Source organism: Podarcis erhardii (genome assembly GCF_964252035.2).
Source record: "Podarcis erhardii genome assembly, chromosome: 5".
NCBI lineage: Eukaryota > Metazoa > Chordata > Lepidosauria > Squamata > Lacertidae > Podarcis > Podarcis erhardii.
In genome coordinates, this window is record NC_138509.1 from 57,510,503 (window position 1) to 57,534,436 (window position 23,934).

The 23,934-nt window shown below is 47.0% G+C and overlaps 1 protein-coding gene and 1 long non-coding RNA gene across 3 annotated transcripts in view; one reads left to right on the forward strand and one right to left on the reverse strand.

Annotated features, from left to right (window-relative positions):
* Positions 1-5,497: 5,497 nt before the first annotated feature.
* On the reverse strand, positions 5,498-16,949 carry LBX1 (ladybird homeobox 1). Of its 2 annotated transcripts, none has more exons than XR_014157049.1 (3): positions 8,085-9,089; positions 6,354-7,264; positions 5,498-5,915 (listed from the first exon to the last, which is right to left on the reverse strand). XR_014157049.1 is itself a non-coding variant. In XM_081864016.1 (3 exons), the coding sequence occupies exons 2-3, from the start codon at positions 8,407-8,409 to the stop codon at positions 6,777-6,779; spliced, it is 813 nt and encodes a 270-aa protein (XP_081720142.1). In that variant the 5' UTR covers positions 8,410-8,522; positions 16,793-16,949; the 3' UTR covers positions 5,498-6,776. The 2 variants fall into 2 exon arrangements, 1 of the variants encoding a protein (XP_081720142.1); XM_081864016.1 differs by adding an exon at positions 16,793-16,949 and having other exon boundaries at positions 5,498-7,264; positions 8,085-8,522.
* The window catches only part of LOC309342996, a 66,105-nt gene continuing 51,512 nt past the window's right edge, over positions 9,342-23,934 (forward strand). Inside the window, exon 1 of the long non-coding RNA XR_014157058.1 lies at positions 9,342-9,467. This is a non-coding gene — a long non-coding RNA (uncharacterized lncRNA). The remainder of the gene's footprint in view (positions 9,468-23,934) is intronic.

A 23,934-nucleotide genomic window follows, 5' to 3' on the forward strand; every position in this document is an offset into this window, starting at 1 on the left:
TCTGAAAGTGGGCGGCGCGGGTTCTGAGTGAGATGCGCACTAAGTCCTACCACTTGGATGTAATGCATGTATATAATGTTTGTAACAGTGGATGTATGCACACACACACACACACACACACACGTGTACATATATGTGTGTGAGAGTGTGTGCGCATATCTCGCACACATGCCTGCGGGCACAGCTATCTGCACAATCCCATTCAAATTCATCTGGAGATATTTCCATAGGATTGCAGCCCTGCAGCGAATCTCTAAATGATCTTAACTCCGAAGTACATTTGGAGTGGTGGGAACCTAAATATGCGTAGGAGTGCAACGTTTATGCCTTTGCTACTGATCCAGCTACCTAGGTGTGAATTAAACAGTGTGTGATTTAGATAGGGTCTCTCTCTCTCTCTCTCTCTCTCTCTCTCTCTCTCTCTCTCTCTCTCTCTCTCTGTGTGTGTGTGTGTGTGCAGAACTACAACAGGAAAGAGGAGAGATGCGACTTCAGCTTCAACCCCAGAATCCGAATGAGGGAAGGAGAAGAAGAAGAAAAAAAGCGCCTTCCCTTTCAACAGGGACTCATGCATCAAACTTCAATTTTCCGGACGATTGAATTAGTGATTTTTTTTTCCTCCTGAACTAAAATACACTTAAGTCTTTGGGATTAATTACCACGTTCTGGTCTCTCAGACGGTAGTATTAGTTATCGTTGCCACGTCTGACATCAACCCTGACACCTCATAAAATAAGGAACTGAATTTCACTGACTCAACCGTCTCCCTCAGCCCCGCCAGAAGGGAGGAACGCGGGGAGAAGTGAGGGGGGGGTCCTCACTGTTACCTTTGGGAGCCCAATGCGAAGCCAACCAACAAAGGCGAGCCTTTAAGACAGCAGGAGGCAAATTCGGGTCTTCCCTCGGCTCCCAAAGTGCAGGAAGGGGGGGGGCTAAGGATGGTCCTAAATTAAGGCTGAGGTGTGTGTGTGTAAGGGAGGTGAGGGGCGGGGCGGTCCAGCGCATCTCCCCCTGCAAAAAAATAAGGGAACGAGCCCAGCTGCAGTGGGATCAGATTTGCACATTTCCGGGGCCAGGAGGGGATTGGACAGTGTCAGCAAAACACGGGGGCGTTTCCGGCAAACATTTGTCGCCCCACGTGCGAGCGCACACACGAGCGAGTTTAAAGAACCAGGCAAAATGTTGGTGATGGCGGAAGAATAATTATGGGAAGGCACGCGATTCTCATAGGTTATGGAAAGGGGTCAGAATAAAACTGGTGTTGGGGTCCAGCTGGAAGCTTTCTTTGTTTGATTATCTCTCCGGATGCGCCCGAGGCATGTCCGGATTCGCACCCAGCACCGCCGCCCCATCTCCCACACTCCCACCAAGGGAGGAGTGCGAACCCGGCGCCAGCTCGGAAAAGCGCACCTGCTGGTGACAAACAACACCCAACGCGGATTCCGTTGGCTAAACACGCGCTCCCAACACGGAATCGGCAGCTAATCTAGCGCGTCCTACAAGCGCAAATGACCCCCCAGCCTGCCGCTTCGCCGAGCGGCGCGACGCAAGGGGGAAAGCGCGGATCCAGATGACACTCGCGCAGCAGGCCTCTTGTCCCGCCTCGCGCCCCCCAGGGCTCAGGACAGGACAGCGCCCCTAAAATAAAAAAATCGGGGTGGGGGAATTTACATGACAAACAGACAGCTAGAGGGAGACTAGCTCAGACCCAGCGTTCTGGAAACTTCAGAGAAATTACAGTAGGATCAATGGCATAGGGATAACAGGGGGGCGGTAAAGGGGGAGGGAATTAAGGAGGGAGGGAGGTCCCAGCAACACAGTTGCGCCCCTCCGGAATTAATTTTTTGACAGGCTTATTTTTCCTGCAAATAATAGTTGCTCCTGGCTATGCAACATTGCATAGGAAGTAGAGTTGCGTATGACTTTAAGGATTCAGCCGTTTGCACCGTCGCGTAGCAAGTCCTCCTTTGGACAAAGTCGGGCTAAGTTAGTTCTGAGTGAAGACACAAAGGAGCCAGCTTGCAAGATTGCAGCACCAGGCAGACACTTGGAAGGTTTAGGGTCCTGGTGTCAGACTTGCTTGGTTTTAAATACTTTATTCCACGGAGAGGTGCCATCAAAAAGCACCCCAGCCCTGATCATTCAGAAGTCTGCTCAACTTACCCGAATGGGGCTTACTCCCTAGTAATCGCCCAAAGGGATCCAGCCTAAAACTCACCTCTCCCTCCGCCCGCACAACGGAGTCTCTCATTTCTGAGAATGTCCTATTAGAAGAAGAGGAAGACATTGGGTCTCTCTGCAATTCCAAGACTGCCAAGTTTTATTCGTGCTAATAGTGAAACCCGGCTTCCGCTCTTCTTAATCAGAGAGATACCTATTCCGTTAGACGTGTACAAATTCTTTCTAAAAACAGACATCCAGCAAAATATGACCGGGTTTTGTTTTGGGTTTGTTTTTAATGCCGGATCGCCCCGCCGCTCGTCTCTCCCCCCCCCCCCACCGCCCTCTTTCTCCGCCGTCCCTCTTTTGGCGAGAGATAACAGTCTCCCTTGCTCGGGGCTTTTGTGTCGAGTGGTGATTTCATCAAATGTCCACTCAGCTTTGGCACGTCTGGGTGTCAAGATGTCTCTTGTTTCGCCTGGAACACCCCTTTCCACAAAACTCCGTCTGTCTCGGAAAATATACAACCTATCAAGCTCCAAGTTGGGGCTACCGGAGAGAAAGAGAGATACAATATACCCTGAGAAGGAAACATGTATCGCTTTTGTCTGGTTATAATTCCCCCCCCCCCCGGTTTGCGGGGTTAAGTCTCAAGATTAACAACTGCGAGGAGACAAGAGAGAGCAGGCAGCGCTCCCTTTCCACCCAAGGGCCACGACGACCGGTTTGATCCGAAGTGGCATCGATTCAAATTCGGCATGTATTTAACCATCGTGTCCCCCCATCATCATCATTTTTTAATCAGCCCTTTCCATTAAAAGCAGAACGCGGGGTGAAAAATACCATATAGCAAGAAGATCAATCCCTTGCTCTAACCGTCTGTGCTCTGAAAAGTCTTATTCCATCTAAGCTAGGAATAACAGTCTGAAAACCAGGAAGCTTGAAAGACCCATTCGCGAGAAAAGAATGGAGAGCCTTGCCCGGGCTCTTCCCTCTCTCGACCCCTAACCTGGTCAGGCGGGAATCTGTCCCCCACTGGACGCGGTGGGGCTTCCGGGGGCTCGTGTGTCGCGCTTTGAAAGGTTGTTGACAAACCCAGCAAAGCGATCTGCAGTCAACAATCGGCCCCGTCTTTTCTGGCGAAATTAACATGCTGCAAGAAAGGGGAGGGGGGAAAACCCCAAGCTAAAGAAAGCAGCTCTCTGGCTTGTAATGCCACGTGTGGCAAACTTGTGTGGTGCTTCTCTGTCTCCATCCATCTCTTGCGTTTGAACACTGGAGTCAATAGCTCACAAGTCCAAATGAACTCCGGTGTTATCCTACCCTCTCCCCAACCCCACACCTCCTCTCTCCCTCTCTCTCTCTCTCTCTCCTCTCCCCTCTTCAGCCCTCAATCTCTCTATTCGAAAACAAAACAAAACCACATTTCCTTGCTTACATTGACTTGCATCGGTTTTTGCAGCCTCATTAAATCTATTCGAAGACAAAAGGATAAAAAGCTTGGGAGGTGGGGCGGGGGGGGGGGGGAGAGAAGAGAAAGAGAATCCGGAGGGGGAGGGGAGGGTAAGAGCAAATAAAGAAAACAAATAAAGCCCTTTAACTAGATCTTCACATAAATGTCACAGTTTCTCAGCCTTTTACGATTTGCCTGCTTAGCATAAAAACACTTAAGGACAAGATTGAAGGCTTCGCGTGATATCTGGACAGAAGTCAAACAAATCCATTGCAAACAGACCCCCTCATCCCCCTTTAAAGGGAAAAGGGGGGTGGGGGCGGGAGACAAGTGCTCTCCCAAATAATACTAAAGAAAGTGCCTTTCATTGTAATTCATAGACTTGTTCCAAATGCCAAGAGAGAAAGGAGAAGAATGGGCGGCCCGTCTAAAGGCGCAGATGCCCCAGCGCAGGGGAGGAGGGGGCGATGGAAGTGGGGGGCGGAGGGAGGAAGGGGAGCTCCACTCCCATTATTGTGGAGTTAAACAGTGGAAGGGAGGGTTAACCTAATCCATCAAATTGTCTGGAAATTGTGAGGAAAATTCAAAAACCATATGGTCTCCAAGCGGTTCGGTCCTTTTCGCGACGGAGGCGCACGCTTGTTTCAGCATGGCGAGCCGCAGGAGGCAGAGCATGCTCCATTGTCGCTTGTCACTTCACAGAAGAGGCCTCATTTGTCCCCAGTTTTCATGCTTTACGCTAAAAATTACAACGCCATCCATTTTCAAAGAGGAGAAAGATTGATTTCGCCTCGGAGAAACTGGCCCCCCAAAAACGCTCTTCTCTCTCCCCTCCCCTCCAAGCCACGCTGTCCCCCCTCTCGTCGCCGGAACCCAGTTCCTTCTCCCGACCCCCCCCCTCTTTTAACTAGGCCACTATGTACACCAGATTTGTGCTTCTCACATAAATTTTACCAAGAATAGGGAAACACCACGTTGGTGGGTCAAAAAGGCAGGGCGCGGTATTTGGGGGGAAAGGGAGATATACGTTTAGAAAGACATAAAGGGGAGCTGTAAATTAAATTAGCATTTGGTACATACGCGATAGTAAAGAAAGCAAAATTTACCTGAAGGTTTTTTGTTTGTTTGTTTTTGTTTTGGCAGCTCTGCAGAAAAAAATTAATCCCCGTTTTCTCTTTAATCCCCCGTTTCCCTTTGCAGTCCCCGCCCGCGCCCCCTTAAAACAAGCGATTCTAACATGTTACTTTAATTGTCTTTATGAACACTGGACGATTCCGCCATGATTTAGGGATAGTTCTCAATTATGGTGTTTGTTTGTTTTTTAATGTTGTTAGATGCAAACCGAGGGAAGGGCTCTTATCTATGTGTGCTACGTATGAAATGCGTATATATGCAAAACACGGATGTATTGCTGCTTAACCGTGTTTTCTATATAGACTATATTTTGGAATGGAAGTGTATGGTGTATGTGTGGAGACACACACACACACACACACACACACACACACGGCTTTATAAGCCATTAGTTTTATATCTACGGATGCTTCTGGATTTGGTGACTTACATGCCTCACCAGCCTTATTACTTTAAGATAACGCCCCCACCCAAAAAAAGAAATACAGTTTCAGTTCAAAGTAGATTTCTACGTGTAGCCTGTATGAAATGCAGATTTCCTGCTGTCAGTTCAGCCACCTCAAAATGCTGGCAACTTGGTGACACCCAAAGCTATAACACATTTGTATCACTCCCCAAAGTGACGAAAGGAACATTTTTTTATATATAACAACGGATAAAGGGTATATCTAAAGACTTTCATTCCCAAAGAAAACCTTAAAAAGTGTATATTAAAATTGTAAAGGTTTTATTGTGTCGGAAAAAGACTTATCTGTACAACTCTAAGAGACAAGATATAAAGCAACACCGTCCCTGTTGTAACTTAAATAAGCAGGCCTTAAAAAAATTATTTTTACAGATCAAAGAAAAACATTTCAAACCTGTACATTTGTATTTATAGCGTTAATATTCCCATCTGTTGATGGCTGGATCTGTTCTTCATTATTGTTGATATTATCATTTTGAGCAGCGGTATTAGTCTTATTATTTCGGTAGCATGCAAAAGAATTCTAAAAAAGAGTAAAAAATAAGTCTAGATTCTTTTCTTAAAACTACCTTCATATAAAAATACGAAAGGTAGCTTTCTTTTTCCTTTTTAATAAAAGCACAACAATAGCAGTAAATGGTAAAAATAGCTTTTAATTGGTAAAACGAGGCAGAAATCTCATTGGAGACCGAGTCCTAGGCGCTGGGGGTGAGAAAGAAAGTATATATTTTAAACTTGCGATAGAACCCAAACCCCCACGATATCCCAGAAAAAAAATAATAATTGAGAATTAAAGAACCAAACAAAAAAGCCAAAGAAAAGGGGGGGGGGGAGAAACGTGCATATAGGGAGCATGCGAGCAAAGGGAACTACGGTTTAACTTAATTCTCACATAAAGTGGATTTTGAAAACCTTTCAAAACAACCGTCTAACCGAGCATCAAAGAGGTGGCATTTACTCCAAGGTTAAGAGTCCTTTTATAAACAACAAAAAAGTATATCGTTATTATTATTCTTTTTTTTAAAAAAGGCAAACCCTCAAAAAAAGAAAATACCCAATAGATATGCTTAAATATTTATACAGAAGCTATCCATAATTGCACCGTTCCAAAAAAAGAAAAGAAAAAAAAGTGATAGCTACCTGGTTTGGCAGCCGTTGGGATATTGTTTCCTACTTTAATAATAATAATTAACAATAATTGTGATTCTTTTATATTGCTTATTGCTTTTGTTGAAAAGAAACCGCCTTTACTGAGTCGCCAAGGAAGCTGATTTGCAGTTCCCCCCAAAGTCCGGCGTGGGTTTTGTTTTTGTTTGTTTTTTTGTTCTGTTCTGTTTATTTATTTTTTTATCCCCGGGTGATGTGGAGGGCGCAGGAGCGGACACTTTCTCTCCTTGTGTCTTGGTGGAAGGGAACGCGAGGAGGAGGAAGGCGGGGAGGAAGAGATTTGTCATTTTCTTCGTTTGTTTTTGTTTGCGGGGCAAAAGGAGGGCGGGAGAGAAGAGGGGGAGGAAGAGGAGGAGGAGGAGAAGAGGAAGAAGAAGAAGCAACCACCACCACCCCTCAGTCATCCACGTCAATTTCCACGTCTTCGTCTTCCGAGCAGTCCTTGCTGCTGCCCGGCTGGTCCGTGAGCGGAGAGCCGGGGGAGAGCTGGAGGTGGCTGTTGCTGCCTTCCAGTCCATGCTTGGGGAGGGCAGGCGAAAGGGAGCGCGACTTCGCTCTCCCTTCGGGGGTCGACTCCAGCTCGGCAATGGCTACCAGATCCACCTGGGTGCTGGGTCCCAGTTTCTTGGCAGACTCCACGTCTGCTTTCATCTCTTCCAGGTCCCGCTTGAGCTTGGCCCTGCGATTCTGAAACCACGTTATCACCTGCGCATTGGTCAAGCCCAGCTGCTGCGCTATCTGGTCTCGGTCCGCGGGGGACAAGTATTTCTGGTACAAAAAACGCTTTTCCAGTTCGTAGATCTGGTGGTTTGTAAAGGCCGTCCTAGACTTCCTCCTTTTCTTGGGGGTTTGCCTCTGGCCAAATATAGTCATCCCATCCCTTCCTGAAAATAGGCAGAATAAGGCTTTTCAGTCTCACGCTCACCCCCCACACAGGCAGCCCAACGAGACTTATCCAGTCTCTCTCTCTCTCTCTCTCTCTCTCGCTTGCTCTCTCCCAGGCCACAAAGCCATAGGAAGCCATCCGGCACTCCCAAAAACACCAGCAGGCCCCTCTTGCCATCTTCCTCCTCCTCCCCTCTGCTTACTCTGGGGGTTCCCTTAACTGCATTGGAAGAATTGCATTGGAATTTAAAAACAAAACAAACCACCGATTCAGCCTGGAGGACTCTCGAATTCCAGCCCAGAAGAAGGAAAGTAGGCCTCTACTATTCGCCCCCAACATCTTAATGGCCATGGGGACTTGATGGAGGCCGGAGGAAAGAAGGATAATTTGGGCGGGCGGACAGGTGGAAGGGGGAGCGGAAACCGACTGGGTGCACAAACCAGGCTGCAGTAGTCACACAGATTTCACGCGTGGGCTGCCTCCTCTCTAAAGACATAGTTTGCGCCTGGGGGAGGGGGGAGGGCAAGAAACCGCAGAGCGTTTGCGGGATTCCTCTCAAAACGGCCCAGCGTGGCTGTGGGGGCCAGAGATGGGGCTGCCCCTTCTTGTCCAGACCAGAACCCGCATCTGTGGTCCTCCCTAAGCCCCCGCTGCGCCTCCATCCTCCAAGCGCCAAGTTCTCCGCCGATGCTCTCCACAAACGCGCCACCATCTCTCTCCCCTCACAACACCCCCCCACCCCCAGCTAGAAGGCAGGCAGGGAAAGGGGGCAGGCAGCGAGCCCCCGATCAGCCTGAGCTGCGTGCGGCGGGTCTTACCTTCGGCGGCTTGCAGGACGCTGACTTCGAGCCCCTTGAAGGTCTTGCTGGCCAGCTCCTCGAGGGCGCACAGAGGCGACGTTTGCGAGAGCAGCGCCCGACTGGAGAGCGGCAGGGCGGCCGGAGGGTGCTTCTCGGCGGCCGAGAGCAGGTGGGCAGTCCCGCAGATGGTGTAACTTCTCCGCACCGAGGGCTTGTTGAGGATGTCCTCGATGCTGAAGGGCGTCAGGGGCTTGTTGGAGTTGGCCGGCGGAGGCAAGTGGTCCAGCGGGCTTCTCCGGCGCTCCTCCACCGAGGCGGCTTTGCCGTCGTCTTTGGAAGTCATGCTTGGCGGGCGTCGGGGATTCCGGCTCCTTCCCCACCGCAGCACCCCCTGTGCCCCCTTCCTACTCTCTCTCTCTCGCTCGCTCTTTGCCTGAAATGACCTCCCTCGCTTTTCTGCAGTCGCCAACGCAGAGCAACCGAAAAGGAGGCGGGGAGCAAAAAAAGAAACCGAGGAGAAAAATTAAAACAGAACACCCCCTCCAAAAAGACTCCCCAAAACTTCAGGTCCTCAACTCCACCAGGAGGCAGGTCTGCTGGCCCTGGAGAGAGAAGAGGGAGGACGGGGCCAAGGAGGGCGGTGGAAAGCCGTCCTTGGACGGCCAGGCAGGGTCCGCAGTCCTGGCTGGGAAAGAGGTGGCCGAGGCGCTCCTGTCCCACTTTATTTCTCTCGCCTCTAGCTTCTCTTCCCAGCTGCTATTTTAGGAGACACCCCCCAAATCGTCCCAGATCTGTCTTTCGCCCCCCCAGCTCGCCCTCTTCCCCCAGCGAAATCCGGAGGGGGGGCTCCTCCAGAGCGAGGGGAGAGCGAGAGGCGCCGGAGAGCCTCTATTCCTCGGGCTGGGGGGAGAAAAAAAGACGGCGAGAGGCAGAGGCGAGGTAATTGACTCTTGCTAACAAGTTATTGTTGATTGGGAGGCGATCCCTTCGCCTCAATGACACTTTTCGCCCCCTCTCGCTCTGCCTGTCTCTTTCTAGCTCCCTCTCTCAAGTCTGGCCAATGCAGGCTCTTGCAACTTGGTTAGGCCATTAATTGGGAGGCGGATGGTAGGTGGAGCCCACTTGAATTATAATGTCGAAATACACTTGTCATATTCTGTCCCCACTATTTGCTTGGACGTATGTATTTTAAAATTACATTACAGCCAGGCTTTATTGCATCAGGATAATACAGTGTGCTTGGAGGAAAAATTAAATAACCCTCCAAAATCCCATCAATAGTTCCTTTCCAGATTCCCCCCTCCCGACTTCGATTATGATTATGATTAATCTTTTTTTTTCTTTTTTCTTTTTTTAAATATTATTTCTAACCAGAGGCAGAAGGAACGAACAGATCACCAGGTAAGGGAAATCTTTCGTTCAAAAGCTTATTCTAATCTTTTCTGCGTTTTTTTTTTTTTTTTTTTTTGTTTCCTCTCCCCCCTCCCCAAAATAATATGCACTTTATTTTTCGAAGTTGTAATTCCGTACCTTTAATTCTGTACTTAAATGGTTGTGGCTGATGTCTTAAAAAATAAATAAATACCCGTCTGCTTAGCAGGCGGCAAAGACCTACGACATAAACTTTTTGTACTGCTTTTCCTTTCCTTTCAGCATGCTTTGGAAGAAATAATTATTATGTGTTATCTATTTATCTACAGGGGGACGCAAAGCGTCTCTGCCTTTGCTTGCGCTGTTGTACTAATTCTGTAACCATTTATGTCAGGTTACTGTTTTTCTAAAAAACAAAATAAAGAAAATATTGACATATTGTATGATGTATTGGTGTAGGAGTTTTCACCTTGATCCAAGTAACATGGCGACCTCCTGCCTTTGAGATCAGGATAACCAAATACGCAGTAGCTGTTGTTAGTTCCTGCTGAGACTAGTTTCTTTCCAGTATTTGTAATATGGGTGATCTTATTGGGCTCAAGCATATTATTATTATTATTATTATTATTATTATTATTATTATTATTATTATTATTATATCATCATCATCATCATCATCATCATCATCATCATCATCACCATCATCTCTACATGTCAAAGAAGGTGGTGCGATCACAGAGCTGTGAATAGACTTTCGGTAAATATATCATCGCTGGTAATACCTAGAGGACAGCAGAGGGAGAGCGAACGAGAGCGCTCAGTCCCCCTATAGTTCTAGCTAAATCCTTCTCTGCTATAATTCAAGTGCAAAGGGCCACCAAAGACGGAAGGGATATATTTCATTTCCCTTAAAAACTCCAGATGATTCTGACAAGGAGGGTTCCCCCACCCTCTCTTTTCTCCTCCCCACTTTCCCTACACCACCCTCGTATGGCTTCACTCAAAAGCTGAGCAGAAATACGGCTCTTTGGTGGTGACGGTGCTGAAAGGCTTGGGGACCCGCGAGGTGGAGGCATTTCTTGCCCTCTCCTCCCCCTGCCCCAGAAAGGCTCCCTGAGTGACTGGGAGCAGGGCAGAGGGTCGCCGAGAATCTTTGAGGATCCTTGTCCTTGAGGAGGGTTTTTTGTTTGTTTGTTTTAACCAGGGGGTGGTAGTAGTGGCGGTTAAAGAAGAAACCATTTTGGTTCTCCCTTTGGAACGAGATGAAAATATGATTACAGCATCACGTTTCCGGTTATGATGAGGATATTATTCGGCAGGCGATCTTGCAACATCCCCGTGCCCTTTATGAGATCTGTAGAAAGGAGCGAGCCCTTTTCAAGAGGGGAGAACGAGGGAAAGGAAGGCGGGGTGGGGGTGGAGAGAGAGATGCAGCCTTCCGAAGGCCCTTTGTTTATAAACAGAGGAACCCTCCAGTTATTTCGGTGGAAACCAGTTACATAAACTAGGATCCTGATCCCTCCCTCCTTCTCACGCGCCCCTCCTCTGAAATCAGTGTAGCCAGGCTGGCTCTAGGCTCGGTTAAAGTCAAGTGTTGTTGTTGGTGATGATGCTGTGGAAATAGAGACGGGATGAGCCGGTGGAATAGAGTCCCCGAGAACTGGGGACGTGACTCTTCCGCCTGCATTTCCAGCGCTAGGAGCTCTTGTGAGCCTTTCCACAAATGATTACCTGGGATCACCGTGCCTCCCCTCCCACTGCCTCGCCCCCCCATATTCCTCTCATAGGCTCCAGTGAGAGGAAATAAACCGTTCCCCAATCCCCTCCCCTCTTATTTATTATCTGTCCCCGAAACTTCATGTCTGTAAAGCTAAAATTCCATAAATCTCTCCGACGCCTCCCGTTACCAACACGAGCAAAAACCAGAGGCACCATATTTTAACGCCGCCGCTCCTATGGAGAAGGGAGTTCGGATCCCCGCTCTGTAGTCAACCACCGAAAGAGCAAATATTTAACTACTCCTATAAACCACGGTATCGTTCCAGGGGGAACAAAGAAACTGAACAAACAAACACAAAATAAAAGAGGGTGAGAGAGAGGAAACAACCCGCGTTTGCGGTGAAATCCAAAGGCTCGCGGGTAGAAAGAAGCCGTTAACGCGGATTAGTTTGCTTCGTTTAACCTCGCAAACAGAGCGGTTACAAAAGCGACGAAAACGAAAACGTTATTCGTCGCCGGGGTTGGGCTAGATGATCCTTTGGGTTCCCTTCCAGCTCTACAGATGTATGCTCCTGTAGCTCGTTCCTGGCTGTGGACGAAGGTGCGGGAGTGTGTCGAGGACTCTGGGTACGAGCCGTTTATTCTGGATTAAGTATCGCGGTGTAAAGAGGGCGTCTTAGATCCGTGGATAGTTCCCCTGCCCTGCGCATATAGACAGGATATGGGAAGGGGAGATTTAATGCCTTTCTCCACCTCCCAACATGAGCACTCAGGTCTTCCTTCAGACCATAGGGGAACCTCTGGAGTCGGGGGACAGGCTCACCTCACCCCCACCTTGACTCCCATCCAGAGGCGCCTCCGTTTGTTTGTCCTCTGCGCGCGGATGCTGGCAACAAACACCGAGAGAAAGTCAAAGGGCTTCTCTCCTTAAAGCGCCCTCCTTCCCCCTCTTTTTTATTGCTCTCTGGGAGTCTCTTTATGCAGTGACCTATTTTTAAAGGCCTATATTGGGTTATTCATCATATCAAATACTGCGAGGAGATTAGGGGAGGGGAGAAATTACCCTGAATCTAAATCGTTAGGTTCCTTGCCTTGGCTTTGCCGAGAGGGGTGGTTTCCTTTCTTTTGGCTTCCTGCTTTGATAAATGATTGGAGTCTCTCCATCACGAGACACACACAGAGAGAGGAGCAGTAGCTCGTTGTAATCAATGGCAGTTTCCTTTGGAACAAGTGTGCTTTGACACAGAGGTTCAGCGGGCATCTTTGAGCAGATCAAGAGATGCCTGCCGAGATTTGATCAGCCTGAGAGCTTTGAGGTAGGATGTCTCGGAAACTCGGTTTTAAACCGAGACAACAATGGTGGGGTGTCGGGTGAGGTACACCCATAAAACGTCGGTCCAGGCTTGTGTTCTCTCTCGGTGTGGAGTCACTTTGGGTTGGGGAATGTATACTGAGCGCGCTGCAGCTCACCCCAATTCAAAAGAAGAGGGCGTCGGGGGAGGCCTGTCCCTCCCAAGACAAGCCGAGAAGCTGTCGAGGAGACTCACATCCTCCTTCCCCCTGCACCTTAGAGGCGGCTGGGGCTGGGGCTGGGGCTGGGGCTGCGCCTTAATCACATCAGCTCAGTGGGCTAGAGACCTTTCACAACAGACGTATCTAAGCAATTTACTTCAACTTAAGCGTGCTTAGGATCAGATCGTGCAATTGGCTTTGTCCCCTGCGTTTGAAATAAATAGATCAACTTTTTCTACACGCGCCTCATAGGAATCCTTGGATACTGGTGGCCTGCCCTTAAAAGAAAACGACCCAGATAAATGAAAAAGAAAACAAACGATAGCATACCATTTCACTCACACAGACCCTTAAAAGATTTGAACACGTGTTTAGAATATTGCTTAATAAGCGTGCTTGCGTTTCATTCTCGCGAGTCCTCTTTGCAAGGGCTCGCCACAGCTCGCCCATGCGCGCGAAATGTGCGCACCGGTGAAGTCGCCTTAGAATAAGATTGAAAAGAGCAGTCACACGAAATAAAGTAGGTCCCGACTCTCCTCTCCTGGTGGATCATCTCCACTGTTATCTGGGAAAGCACTATTGACTACGTCACTGTATCAACGCCCTGCTATTAGCCGAGCAAGGCAAGGAATTTAAACATTTAAACATTTCCCACCCTTTAAAGTTCTGGAATTGTTTGGACTATACTTCCGCCCCCCCTTACTCGTTTCCCAGCTCCATAGTTGCCTTGAACCAGTGGTCAAAATGGTCAAGAAGGGAGAAATGGGGTGGGGGAGTGAAGATGATGATGATGATGATGATGATGATGATAGGAGTCTTGGTTGAGCAAACCAAAGGCCTAGCTACTCCAGCATCCGGTCAGCCAGATCCCTACTCAGAGCTTAAGTTTAAATACTGGCGATATTGGGAGTTCCGGGAAAAGAAGAACACATGCTGACCACTTCCGTCATTTATTTTAACTCCTTAATGTCTGAAGGGTGTGTGTGTGTGTGTGGAGGGTGGGGATCGAGATCTTGCGGGGGCTAAGGAATCTGCTGTGTTCTTACAGGAGTCTCTTTTTGCTGGGAGGCGAGACTGGTGCGTCCTGCAAAGAGAAGTGGTTGAAATGGGATAGGTGGGCTCTCTGGAGTTGCTCCAGACTCCGGGTGTCCCGAGGTTTTGTTTAAAAGCCTTTGCGAACACAACGTTCACGTTTGCTCTTTTAATCTGGAGTTCATTAATTCGAAGTAAAGGCAAGTGAGTGATCCAGAAACTACAGATGGGGATTTGAAACTACAGATGGGGATTTGGAAGTGTAAGAACGAGCTCTGAAAGTGTCGGAAGGGCCAGAGGTTGATTTAATGTTTAGTATCTTCCAACGCAACCTAGAGTCTCCTTCAGTCATGCCAGCATCTGCATTTGTGCCTGCAAGGGATTGTGGTATAGACAGAATATTGTTGTTTTTAGCATGTGTTATGCTTAGAACGAAGCAAAAGAGAAACACGAACAGCTAAATTCTAAAGTCATTGTGCATCAGAATTATGTAGTTTCTTCTGGAGTTTCCCCGAAAGTGGAATCAGTTGTTAAAAAAGGAGGGGTGGTGTACTTAAAGAGGATATTAATGAAACTTACTTTTAAGTAAGCATATTGGGACTGGGATGAATTTATAGATAGTGTTGTACTATTAAATTACTGATTCTAAACAAGTATCACTAAAGCACCTTGGAAATGAGCTAGCCTATTGCTTCAATCTGCATCCCATTGAAGCCAATGGTAAAATATCCATTGATTGTAAACTCCTGGATTGTAGTAACTGCCTCAGGGACACTATTTAAAGAGGATATCATATGCATACGTACTTGAGAGAAAACTTTGTAAACTCAGTGGGAATGTATTTACAATCATACCAAGAACAATGTCTTGGAGATAACTTCTACTGAAATCAATAGGACTTCAAAATAAATACATATCATGGAATTAGAGGTGCCAATTCTCTTCCTTCCTCTTTAAGCCAAAGACAAAATTCCAGTAAATAATGGATCAGAACTTCAATACTTTCTTACAGTACTGACCATTAAAGATAAGGGAGTGGAAACCACAGGAATCAAGAAGAGTAGAATCAATTGGGTGCAAAATAGAAGATGTCCAAAGAGCTGGGATCTCAAGGCATTTCGTGCATATGGGGGGGGGGGATTTTGAGTCAAGGAAAACCCAGAAGTATATTGTGCATTGGCCAATTGCACCTTGAAATCCAGGATGTAATCGCCTGAGAATCTTTCTATCTGACTTTCCTGGTCCTGATGTGGAAGGAAGCTCTTCTTGTTTCTATCAGTTTCATTTTGCTGGGGGGTTGATGGTTGAAATGCTAATGCTAATGCTAATAATTATTATTATTATACCCCACTCATCTGACTGGGTTGCCCCAGCCCAGGCTTCCTCAGACTCAGCCTCTAGATGTTTTTGGCCTACAACTCCCATCATCCCTAGCTAGCAAGGCCAGTGGTCAGGGATGATGGGGATTGTAGTCTCAAAACATCTGGAGGGCCGAGTTTGAGGAAGCCTGCCCTAGCCACTCTGGGCAGCTTCCAACAAATATAAAAGCATAATAACACACCAAACGTTAAAAGCTTCCCTATACAGGGTTGCCTTCAGATGTCTTCTAAAGTTATATAGTTATTTATCTCCTTGACATCTGATGGCAGGGCATTCCACAGGGTGGGTGTCACTACCAAGAAGGCCCTCTGCCTGGTTCTCCTAACATCTTTTTTCTTAGAGACAATGGTGCAGTCATGCAATTTTGGACTATAGACTGAATGGTCATAAATGCTATCATCTCTTTAAAAGATCATAGTAAATATGCAAGTCCCTCTGACTCATTCTGCTGATTTGCATCCTTGACTTTTGCCCACAAAGTTCTTTTCTGGGTGCACCAGGCCCTATAGCAAGGCTGAGGGAACCGGTAGGCCTCCAGAAGCTTCAGGGCTGCAAGTCCCACTTTTCCTGACCACTGGCCATGCTGGCTGGGGTTGATGAGAGTTCAATAACAGCTGGAGGGTCACAGATTCCCCAGCCCTGGCCTAGAGGTCAACTTACTCACCACAAATGACAGGTCAAGGTCACAACCACCAAGAATCAGAAGCGCCCTGCACGTAACACTCCAATGACCTCAATGAGTCATGACAATAATGAGTGTGCTGTCCATGATATCCCATCCCAAAGAAGGTTTCCATCTGTGTATAACTTTTGAGATCAGATCACTCTTTATGGTACAAAGAAAGTGAGATAAACCCCAAGAAAGCAGGACAAAGCAGCTGAAATGTGGGAGGAAAACTGAGGCTAGGTTAAGGTTACCAGATGTCCCCGTTTCCTGGGGACAGTCCCTGGATTTACAGCTTTCTCAGCATTCACATGTACATAGCAAACAATAAGTTTCCCCGGATTCATTGAAAAAAATCTGGTAACCTTAGGCTAGGTGGGAGGGAAGAACAAGCCATGTTCCCAACAGAACAAATACATTACTTACAAACACATTTTAAAACACCTGTTCTTTAAATACATGGTGTGTCCTGAGCAGTTTCCAGTAGCCACTTGGAATTTGGGTGGATTCTGTTCCATTTTTAAATGTCATTTCAAATTGCTGATTTTCAGAGACCCCTCTGTCAGGTATAAGAAGAGTACGGTAAGTCTTTGATGGCATTGATACTAAATGGGTTGGAGATACCATGGTCCTCTCTGGACTGGCTAAGGTTCACCAAGCCCTACTGGGTAGTTTTAAATACCTAGATCCAAGTCTCAGTTCTCCTCCATTGACTTCAAATTAAATGTATGAATTTCCTTAGTAACTGGACCGTAGATTAGGTTGACAACTATAAGTCATCTGAATTTAAAGAGCCTGAGGAACTGACTTCTCCCCCACCCACTGCCTTCTTCTGCAGAACAGATTATTTTCCTTGAACTGAAGCTAACAAGCAGTTAGCCCTCAAAGTTATGTTTGTTTTGCTTTGTATTCCCAAGGTCTTTCTGTTGAAGGGAGTCAATGACATGTTATTTCAGCTCTTAGTAACCATGCAAGAACCCGGTCTGGGTTGGAGCGGGAAGGAGGAAGAAAGATTGCATTTATTTTCAAAGGTGTGACAAAATTTTACCTTGCTCTTCCTCATCTCCGATCCTGGGCCACTGTCTGTCACTTCATGTATCCAAGAGGCTAAGTTAATGTTGTGGGCTGTCTGCCTGGACGTTGCATCTCGTTCCGTTGTATTTCAGGACTGATAAAGGGACACTTCGTCTTGGCTGACCTCTGCTAACTTTTGTCCAGGGAAGTGCCACCTGTCACAGAAATATAATTAAAGTCGAAGGCATAAATCATCCAAGCGTTGATCACCAAAGTGACTGCGTACAAGTGACACCTCCTTTTCCCGGCATAGCTGATCCCTGCCTGTCTCTCAGTTAGTTATGTCTGCCTCGTTGAGCCACCCAAACATGTTTTGACTTCTCCTGAGGACAGCGCGGAGACAAGCGGCAATATCAAACCTTTAGAAACGCAGATCCCTGTCCTGTGTTTTCCAGAAAGGCCAGCCGGTCCCAGAAGGGGACAAATAACAGGCAGAGAGAAGGCAGAGCCACGAGGAAGAGGCGTGGGGGAGAAAAAGAGCACCTTGATGTCATTCCCCACTAGCCTGTCTCAGCTTCCCCAGGAATTAATTCTCTGTGGCTAAAGCACGTGATCACGATCTACCAAGGAAGAGGTGTTTTTGACCATGCGTAGAATGCCTCCCACTCGCCACCAGGCAACCAAGCCTTTCTCAAAGGGGATCAGGGCCAAAGAGTCCAGGTCAGAAGGCGTCGCCTCCAGGGAGGCTCAGGTCCTGGCATTTCCCTTTGCACAAATGCAGCATGGTATATTCCAGAGTGTGGATTGATACGCTGTATTGTGTGCGTTTAAACTCACCGACTTTCTGAGATTTTTACTCATCTTTGTGAACTCTTCCCTGCCTCTTCAAAATCATGGGGATGGAAGTAATCTAAATGTTGGGAAGTAATCTAAATGTTGTTGTTGTTTAGTTGTTTAGTCGTGTCCAACTCTTCGTGACCCCATGGACCAGAGCACGCCAGGCACTCCTGTCTTACACTGCCTCCCGCAGTTTAGTCAAACTCATGTCCAACCATCTCGTTCTCTGTCGCCCCCTTCTCCTTGTGCCCTCAATCTTTCTCAACATCAGGGTCTTTTCCAGGGAGTCTTCTCTTCTCATGAGGTGGCCAAAGTCTTGGAGCCTCAGCTTCAGGATCTTCCAGTGAGCACTCAGGGCTGATTTCCTTCAGAATGGATAGCTTTGATCTTCTTGCAGTCCATGGGACTCTCAAGAGTCTCCTCCAGCACCACTGTTCAAAAGCATCAATTCTTTGGAGATCAGTCTTCTTTATGGTCCAGCTCTCACTTCCATACATCACTACTGGGAAAACCATAGCTTTTACTATACGGACCTTTGTTGGCAAGGTGATGTCTCTGCTTTTAAGATGCTGTCTAGGCTTTTCTCCCAAGAAGCAGTTGTCTTTTAATTTCGTAACTGCTGTCACCATCTGCAGTGATCATGGAACCCAAGAAAGTAAAATCTCTCATTGTCTCCATTTCTTTCCCTTCTATTTGCCAGGAGGTGATGGGCCCAGTGGCCATGATCTTAGTTTTTTTGATGTTGAGCTTCAGACCATATTTTGCGCTCTCCTCTTTCACCCTCATTAAAAGATTCTTTAATTCCTCCTCACTTTCTGCCATTGAGGTTGTGTCATCTGCATATCTGATAAGAATGGATAGGTTTGATCTAATAATCACCTCTCTCCCACCCATCAATTGATCAACTATCTTTTCCTGCCCCATCTTATTCATCTCCTCTGCGTTTTCCCTCTCAACAGTGATTCCTGTTAAGAACCACCTGGGTTCTTGTGCACCAAACCTTATGCAGCATTAAACCTGTTGGTCGTGAATGTGCCACAGAAGTGGGTTGGTGTGTGTGTGTGTGATTGGCTTCTTCTAGGGAAGGTAGCCAGGTGTTTTGGCCAATGGTCAGGGATGAGTGGCGTTTTAGTGCAACACTTCTGAAGGACACTGCCTTGGCTATCTCTGGAGGTTCATTTTCGGAGGAAACCCAGATATAACCTTCTAAACCAGCTCCGTCAGTGGAGATTCTCAGTGAGTTACCATACAACGGAGTAGGCCAAATACCTTCCCTGAATAAGATGGTGGTGATTGTGGTGGTGGCCGCGATAACAATAATAAGTCCCAACGTTCTGCACATAATGTAGTAGTAGCATGCAGCAAGGCAATTAAAACACAGTAAAATCAATTACGAAATTTAGGCCCATAGAATCAAGAATTAAGACCAATGGATAGCACAGTTGGTAGAGCACAAGACTCTTAATCTCAGGGTCGTGGTTTTGAGCCCCACCTTGGGCAAAAATTACTGTATTGCATGGAGTTGGACTTAGATGACCCTGATGGCCCCTTCCAATTCTACAATTCTATGATCTCTGGAATCAAAAGAAGGAAGTCTGCCTAGACACACTCAGTATTCCTGTGAATTGAATTAGGATTTCATGCCAAGACTCCCCCTGTGAAGACTTACTCCCAAGTAGGTGCTCAAAGGCTTACAGTCGTGGGGCACAATCCTGTGCATGTTTATTCAGTAGTCGAGCATATTTCCCTGTAAGCATGCAGAGGATTTTTAGCTTTAGGCAAAGCAGAATAATACTTTTCCTGTACTTTGGGCCCACAATGATGTTTCCTCCGCTTAAAAGAATCACTCCAGAGTATTCCAAATTATTCCTTCATAATGTTTAGCACTTTATTTTAAAAGGAGAAAACGTGTAATGTTTCAACTTTTGCCTGTTTTGTAAGAGGAGGTTAAAAGTTCTGATCAGTATAGTTTCCTTTTTCAACAGCTAGGCAACCCGTTTCTTTATACCTGCCATGAAAGAGACTACAAAAGACCTAATGCAGATTCATTGGGAAGCAGAATGTTGTGTAAATAATATGATCTTACAGTTCCTAAGGAAGCGTACATGGAAAGGAGTCCAGTTCAGCTATACATTCTCCCGCCCAAGCCTCATTGAGACGAAAGGAAACTGTACAAAAACATTTTCGTCCCCCCTTCATCGCAACGAGACCTGCGCAGGATCGTATAGAAGGCAACTCCACTATGGATTAAAAATAAAACAGAACAACGGCACTGTTGTTGTTTCTTAAGTCACCTTTTCCAGCGAAACATTTCTGTGCTGTAGAAAACAAGAGCAGGGTACAGGAGAAATGTTTACATCTTGACCTTTTCAAATGACCAGGATCGATTTTTAGCTAGGCCAAATATCAACTTTCAAAAAGGTCTATCCGAACTACGTCGGCTCAGCTGCCCGGTTTTCACGGCTACAATGTTTTACTCTTAACGAAACTTATGGGCTCTAACAGAGGTATCTTTGTCAATGTCAGCTGGACGGCACAAGTCCTTTAAATACAAGGGAAGCCAACCGGTGCAAACGCGCAACTGAGTTCTCCGTCAACACGGTTTGTAATAAACCTTACAATCCCATTCCTACAGCAATGTAGAAGAGAGGGGGGAAACAGTTGCAAAAGCCGAGGATGAGTAACATCTGGCAGGAAGAGAAAGTAAAAAAAGCACCACCACCACCCGCTTGTCCTTTGTAAGTATCTCTTATGTTTGCAAACTGCAGAAAGATAGGAAAGGCATTTACTTTAATTTCCTATTCCCCAGATATTTTCCATAATCGGCGTCAGACATTAGTCCATGAGTTCATTCCAGAGAAAGATAGAGACACCGAATAGAGATTTTAGTGGGATTTACTCCCAGGGAAGCGTTCACTGGATTGCATTGCAGTGTGCTCTTGCCTGGGAGTAAGTCCAACTAAAATCAGTGTGAAGCAAGCACTTAGTCTTAGGTGTTCAACGGAGTAATGAGTTTGGCTGCAATCCTAAACCCACCTACCTACAGGTTAGTAAGACCCACTGGACTTGGGGGGGCACTTATTTCTGAGTAAGCATGGTTAGCATTGCGCTGGAGAGTTAATTCGGTTCATATAGGAGCAGTATACACTGCATAAATAGTTCACTTGGGGAGTGGGGTTCCGAACAGGCATAGCAGGATTGGAATCTAGCAGAAAGTTGAAACAGACTAAAAGTTGTCCAAAATCTTTTGTCTGGGCTCTTCATCTCCAAATTGGGGGTGGGGATCAAAGGCAAACCCGCCAGAAGCAGCACCTCTTTGGAACAAAATCACAAATCAAAGTCTCTGTCCAGCCCTCTCTTTTCAATGCCTGTTTACAGGGGTGTTGTGTTCAGGGTTACCTAAGCGCGCTAGCGCACACTTTGCCACTTGTTTGAAAATAAATCCCACCGAAAGCAGCAGGATGTCCTCCCAAATTTGTGAAGCGGGAGAATGGGTCTCTTTTGCCATTCTATTATTTCATTATTTCTAGGGTGACCCGGAGAACCACTGGTCCATTTCCTGTGTGTGTCAGCATCTGTGCTTCTTGAAAAAAATCCGGATTGGTTGAATTTAGGTCAGATTCGGCGAGACGCGTCTTATCTTCTTGGGCAAGTGTGTATCTCCTCAAGATTTCTTAAGGCGTGAGAAATTTGTGCGAAGGAAGCGAAAGGATGCACTTTTGCGCTGTAGATATAAAACATATCCCTGGGCCACGGAGAAATAACAACCACACCTATATCTGGGTTGCTATTATCGTTACTTCTACTACGACTATTCCCAAGGGCACTCCTGTTCTCAAGCTCCTGTCCCTTGCAACGAAGGCCGCCAGGAATAGTCTCAAGGGGAGTTTACATACTTCAGCTGCTTCTTCAAGAAGCCGTGGGGAGGGAGAAGGTAACTTTAAAAAGAAACCCCGAGAGGAGTAGCCCTGGTAGTCTCTTGCAGCAAAACCAACAAGTGGCGTCGACTAAAATACTAACAACTTTACTAAGGCGCAAGCTTTCCTGGACTGCAGTCCACTTGCATCAGATACATGAAGAGTTATCCTGAGTTACATGGATTGGGGGGGGGGTGACGATTGCAAGCAGAGAAATGCAGCTATGGGAAAAGAAAAAGGCCGTGCACGTGGCAGCATCCTCGACCTTGCTTGCCCTTCCCAAGCGAAGGGCCCAACTCCGTTGAAGAGGCACCGCCAGGTGATCCGCTTCCCCCTTTTTCTCTCGTAATGCCGGCTCTTTCTTTTCTATACGCTAGGAAAACTAACGTGGCCCTTGGGCGCGCAGTGGTGATCCAGGGAAAAGAAAAATGAACTGATGCTTTTGGATTTTGGAGTGAAGGAAGGAAGGAAGGAATCTGGTTGGAGCGACGCAGCGTCGCAAGTGGCGAAGGAGCAGCGAAGAAACTCCTCGGCGTCCTGACTTGGAAACAGCAGCTGGTTTCCTCTCTTAGCGCGCCTCCAGGTCGCCACCGGGTCGTCTTGGTAGCCTTTCTCTTCGCTTCCACTGGAAGGACAACTTTTCAGGAGGCAGCTGCGGACAAACGTGAGCGATGTCGAGTCCTCCGGGGGCCAAGAAAAGCGGGGTTGGGAGATATCCGGGATTGCCAAGAGAGAGAGCAAACTTGAAGTTTTGCTTTTGGCTGAGTACTGAGGAAGAAGGACACCCCGCTCCTCCACTTACTTTTCTCTTTGTCTTTCCCCATAAGTTTTGACTCAGTTTTCGGGATGACTGACGAAATTCTGCAGTAGGAACTTAAAAACCCGTCCTGGTCATTAATGCTCTGGATTTTCCTCTCTATGCAAAACAACAGCAATTTTTATCCCAAGCTCTGATTTCACACGCCAGTATTCTAGCCTTGGACGCATTGTTACTGGGCTGCTTGACCCCCCCCCCCCCCGGGCACGGCTTACTCAGAAATCGGTCCACTCCCGTGCTGTACTGCTTAATCCCAATGAACAGCGCAAGGGCCTGTCAAGATACCGAAGCCCCACTTCTTCCAAGAAATGGGGGATAAGATCCGGGGGTGTAGAAGACAAAGCAAAGTCGAAGCAACTTGAAGATGGACCACTAAGAAAAGAAATATCTCAATGCTACACTTTATCTCCAGGTATACACACTCAATCAGTGGGGATATGCTTAAAATTGGGATTTCCAAGCTAGGTAGCTGCAATCTAGACAGACGTTTGCCACGGACTTCAGAGTTTGCGTCTGATGAAGAAGGCACAAACCCACGAAAGCTTATGTCACAAATACCACTTTTTATACTTCAGATTGCCATGAGTTTCTTGCCGTTTTTGATACAGCAGATTAACACAGTTACAGTATTCTTAAACATCTTGTAAGAACAAATCAATGCAAATTTGTTCAAAGTTCTTCCCATGCATTATCTAGCTTTAACTCTTACAACAATTTTGTAAGGTAAGTCCAGCAAACCACATATTGCAGATGGAGAGACTGAGGCTACCAGGCTCCTTGGGAGTTCTGAGCTCATGCTTCAAGGCTATGTACCAGGTAGCTGAAATCTAGGTAAATGTTGGCCATGGATTTCAGATTGCACATCTGATGGAGAAAGCTCAAGCCCATGAAAGCTTATGCCACAATTACACTTGTTAGCATCCACATGCAGCCATTCAGTCCTCTCTGTCTGGCCCTTTAGGTTTTCCCTAGATCACAGCCCTTCACTAGTCTTGCTCCACACTCACCTTGAATGTTTTTGTGTGGCTGGAGGATAGAGAGGGGCCTGTAAGCATTTATAGAAGCCAGGTATACGGGTGCCGCTGTGGCTTAAACCACAGAGCCTAGGACTTGCTGATCAAAAGGTCGGTGGTTTGAATCCCCGTGACGGGGTGAGCTCCCATTGCTCGGTCCCAGCCCCTGCCCACCTAGCAGTTCGACGGCATGTCAAAGTGCAAGTAGATAAATAGGTACCACTCTGGTGGGAAGGTAAACGGTATTTCCGTGTGCTGCTCTGGTTCGCCAGAAGTGGCTTAGTCATGCTGGCCACATGACCTGGAAGCTGTCTGTGGACAAACCCTCGGCCTATAGAGCGAGATGAGCGCAGCAACCCCAGAGTCGGCCATGACTGGACCTAATGGTCAGGGGTCCCTTTACCCTTTACCTTTAATATTGACATTATTGCCCTCCTCACTTTTGCCACTGGCCTGTGATTCCCTTAAAGTTGTCCAGAAAGTAATGTGGCCCTCAGACTGAAAAAGGCTTCCCACACCTGCTGTATACTGTTACCTGGGAATAGACCCATTGAATTAAGTGAATTACTTTTGAGTAGACATGCCCAGAGTT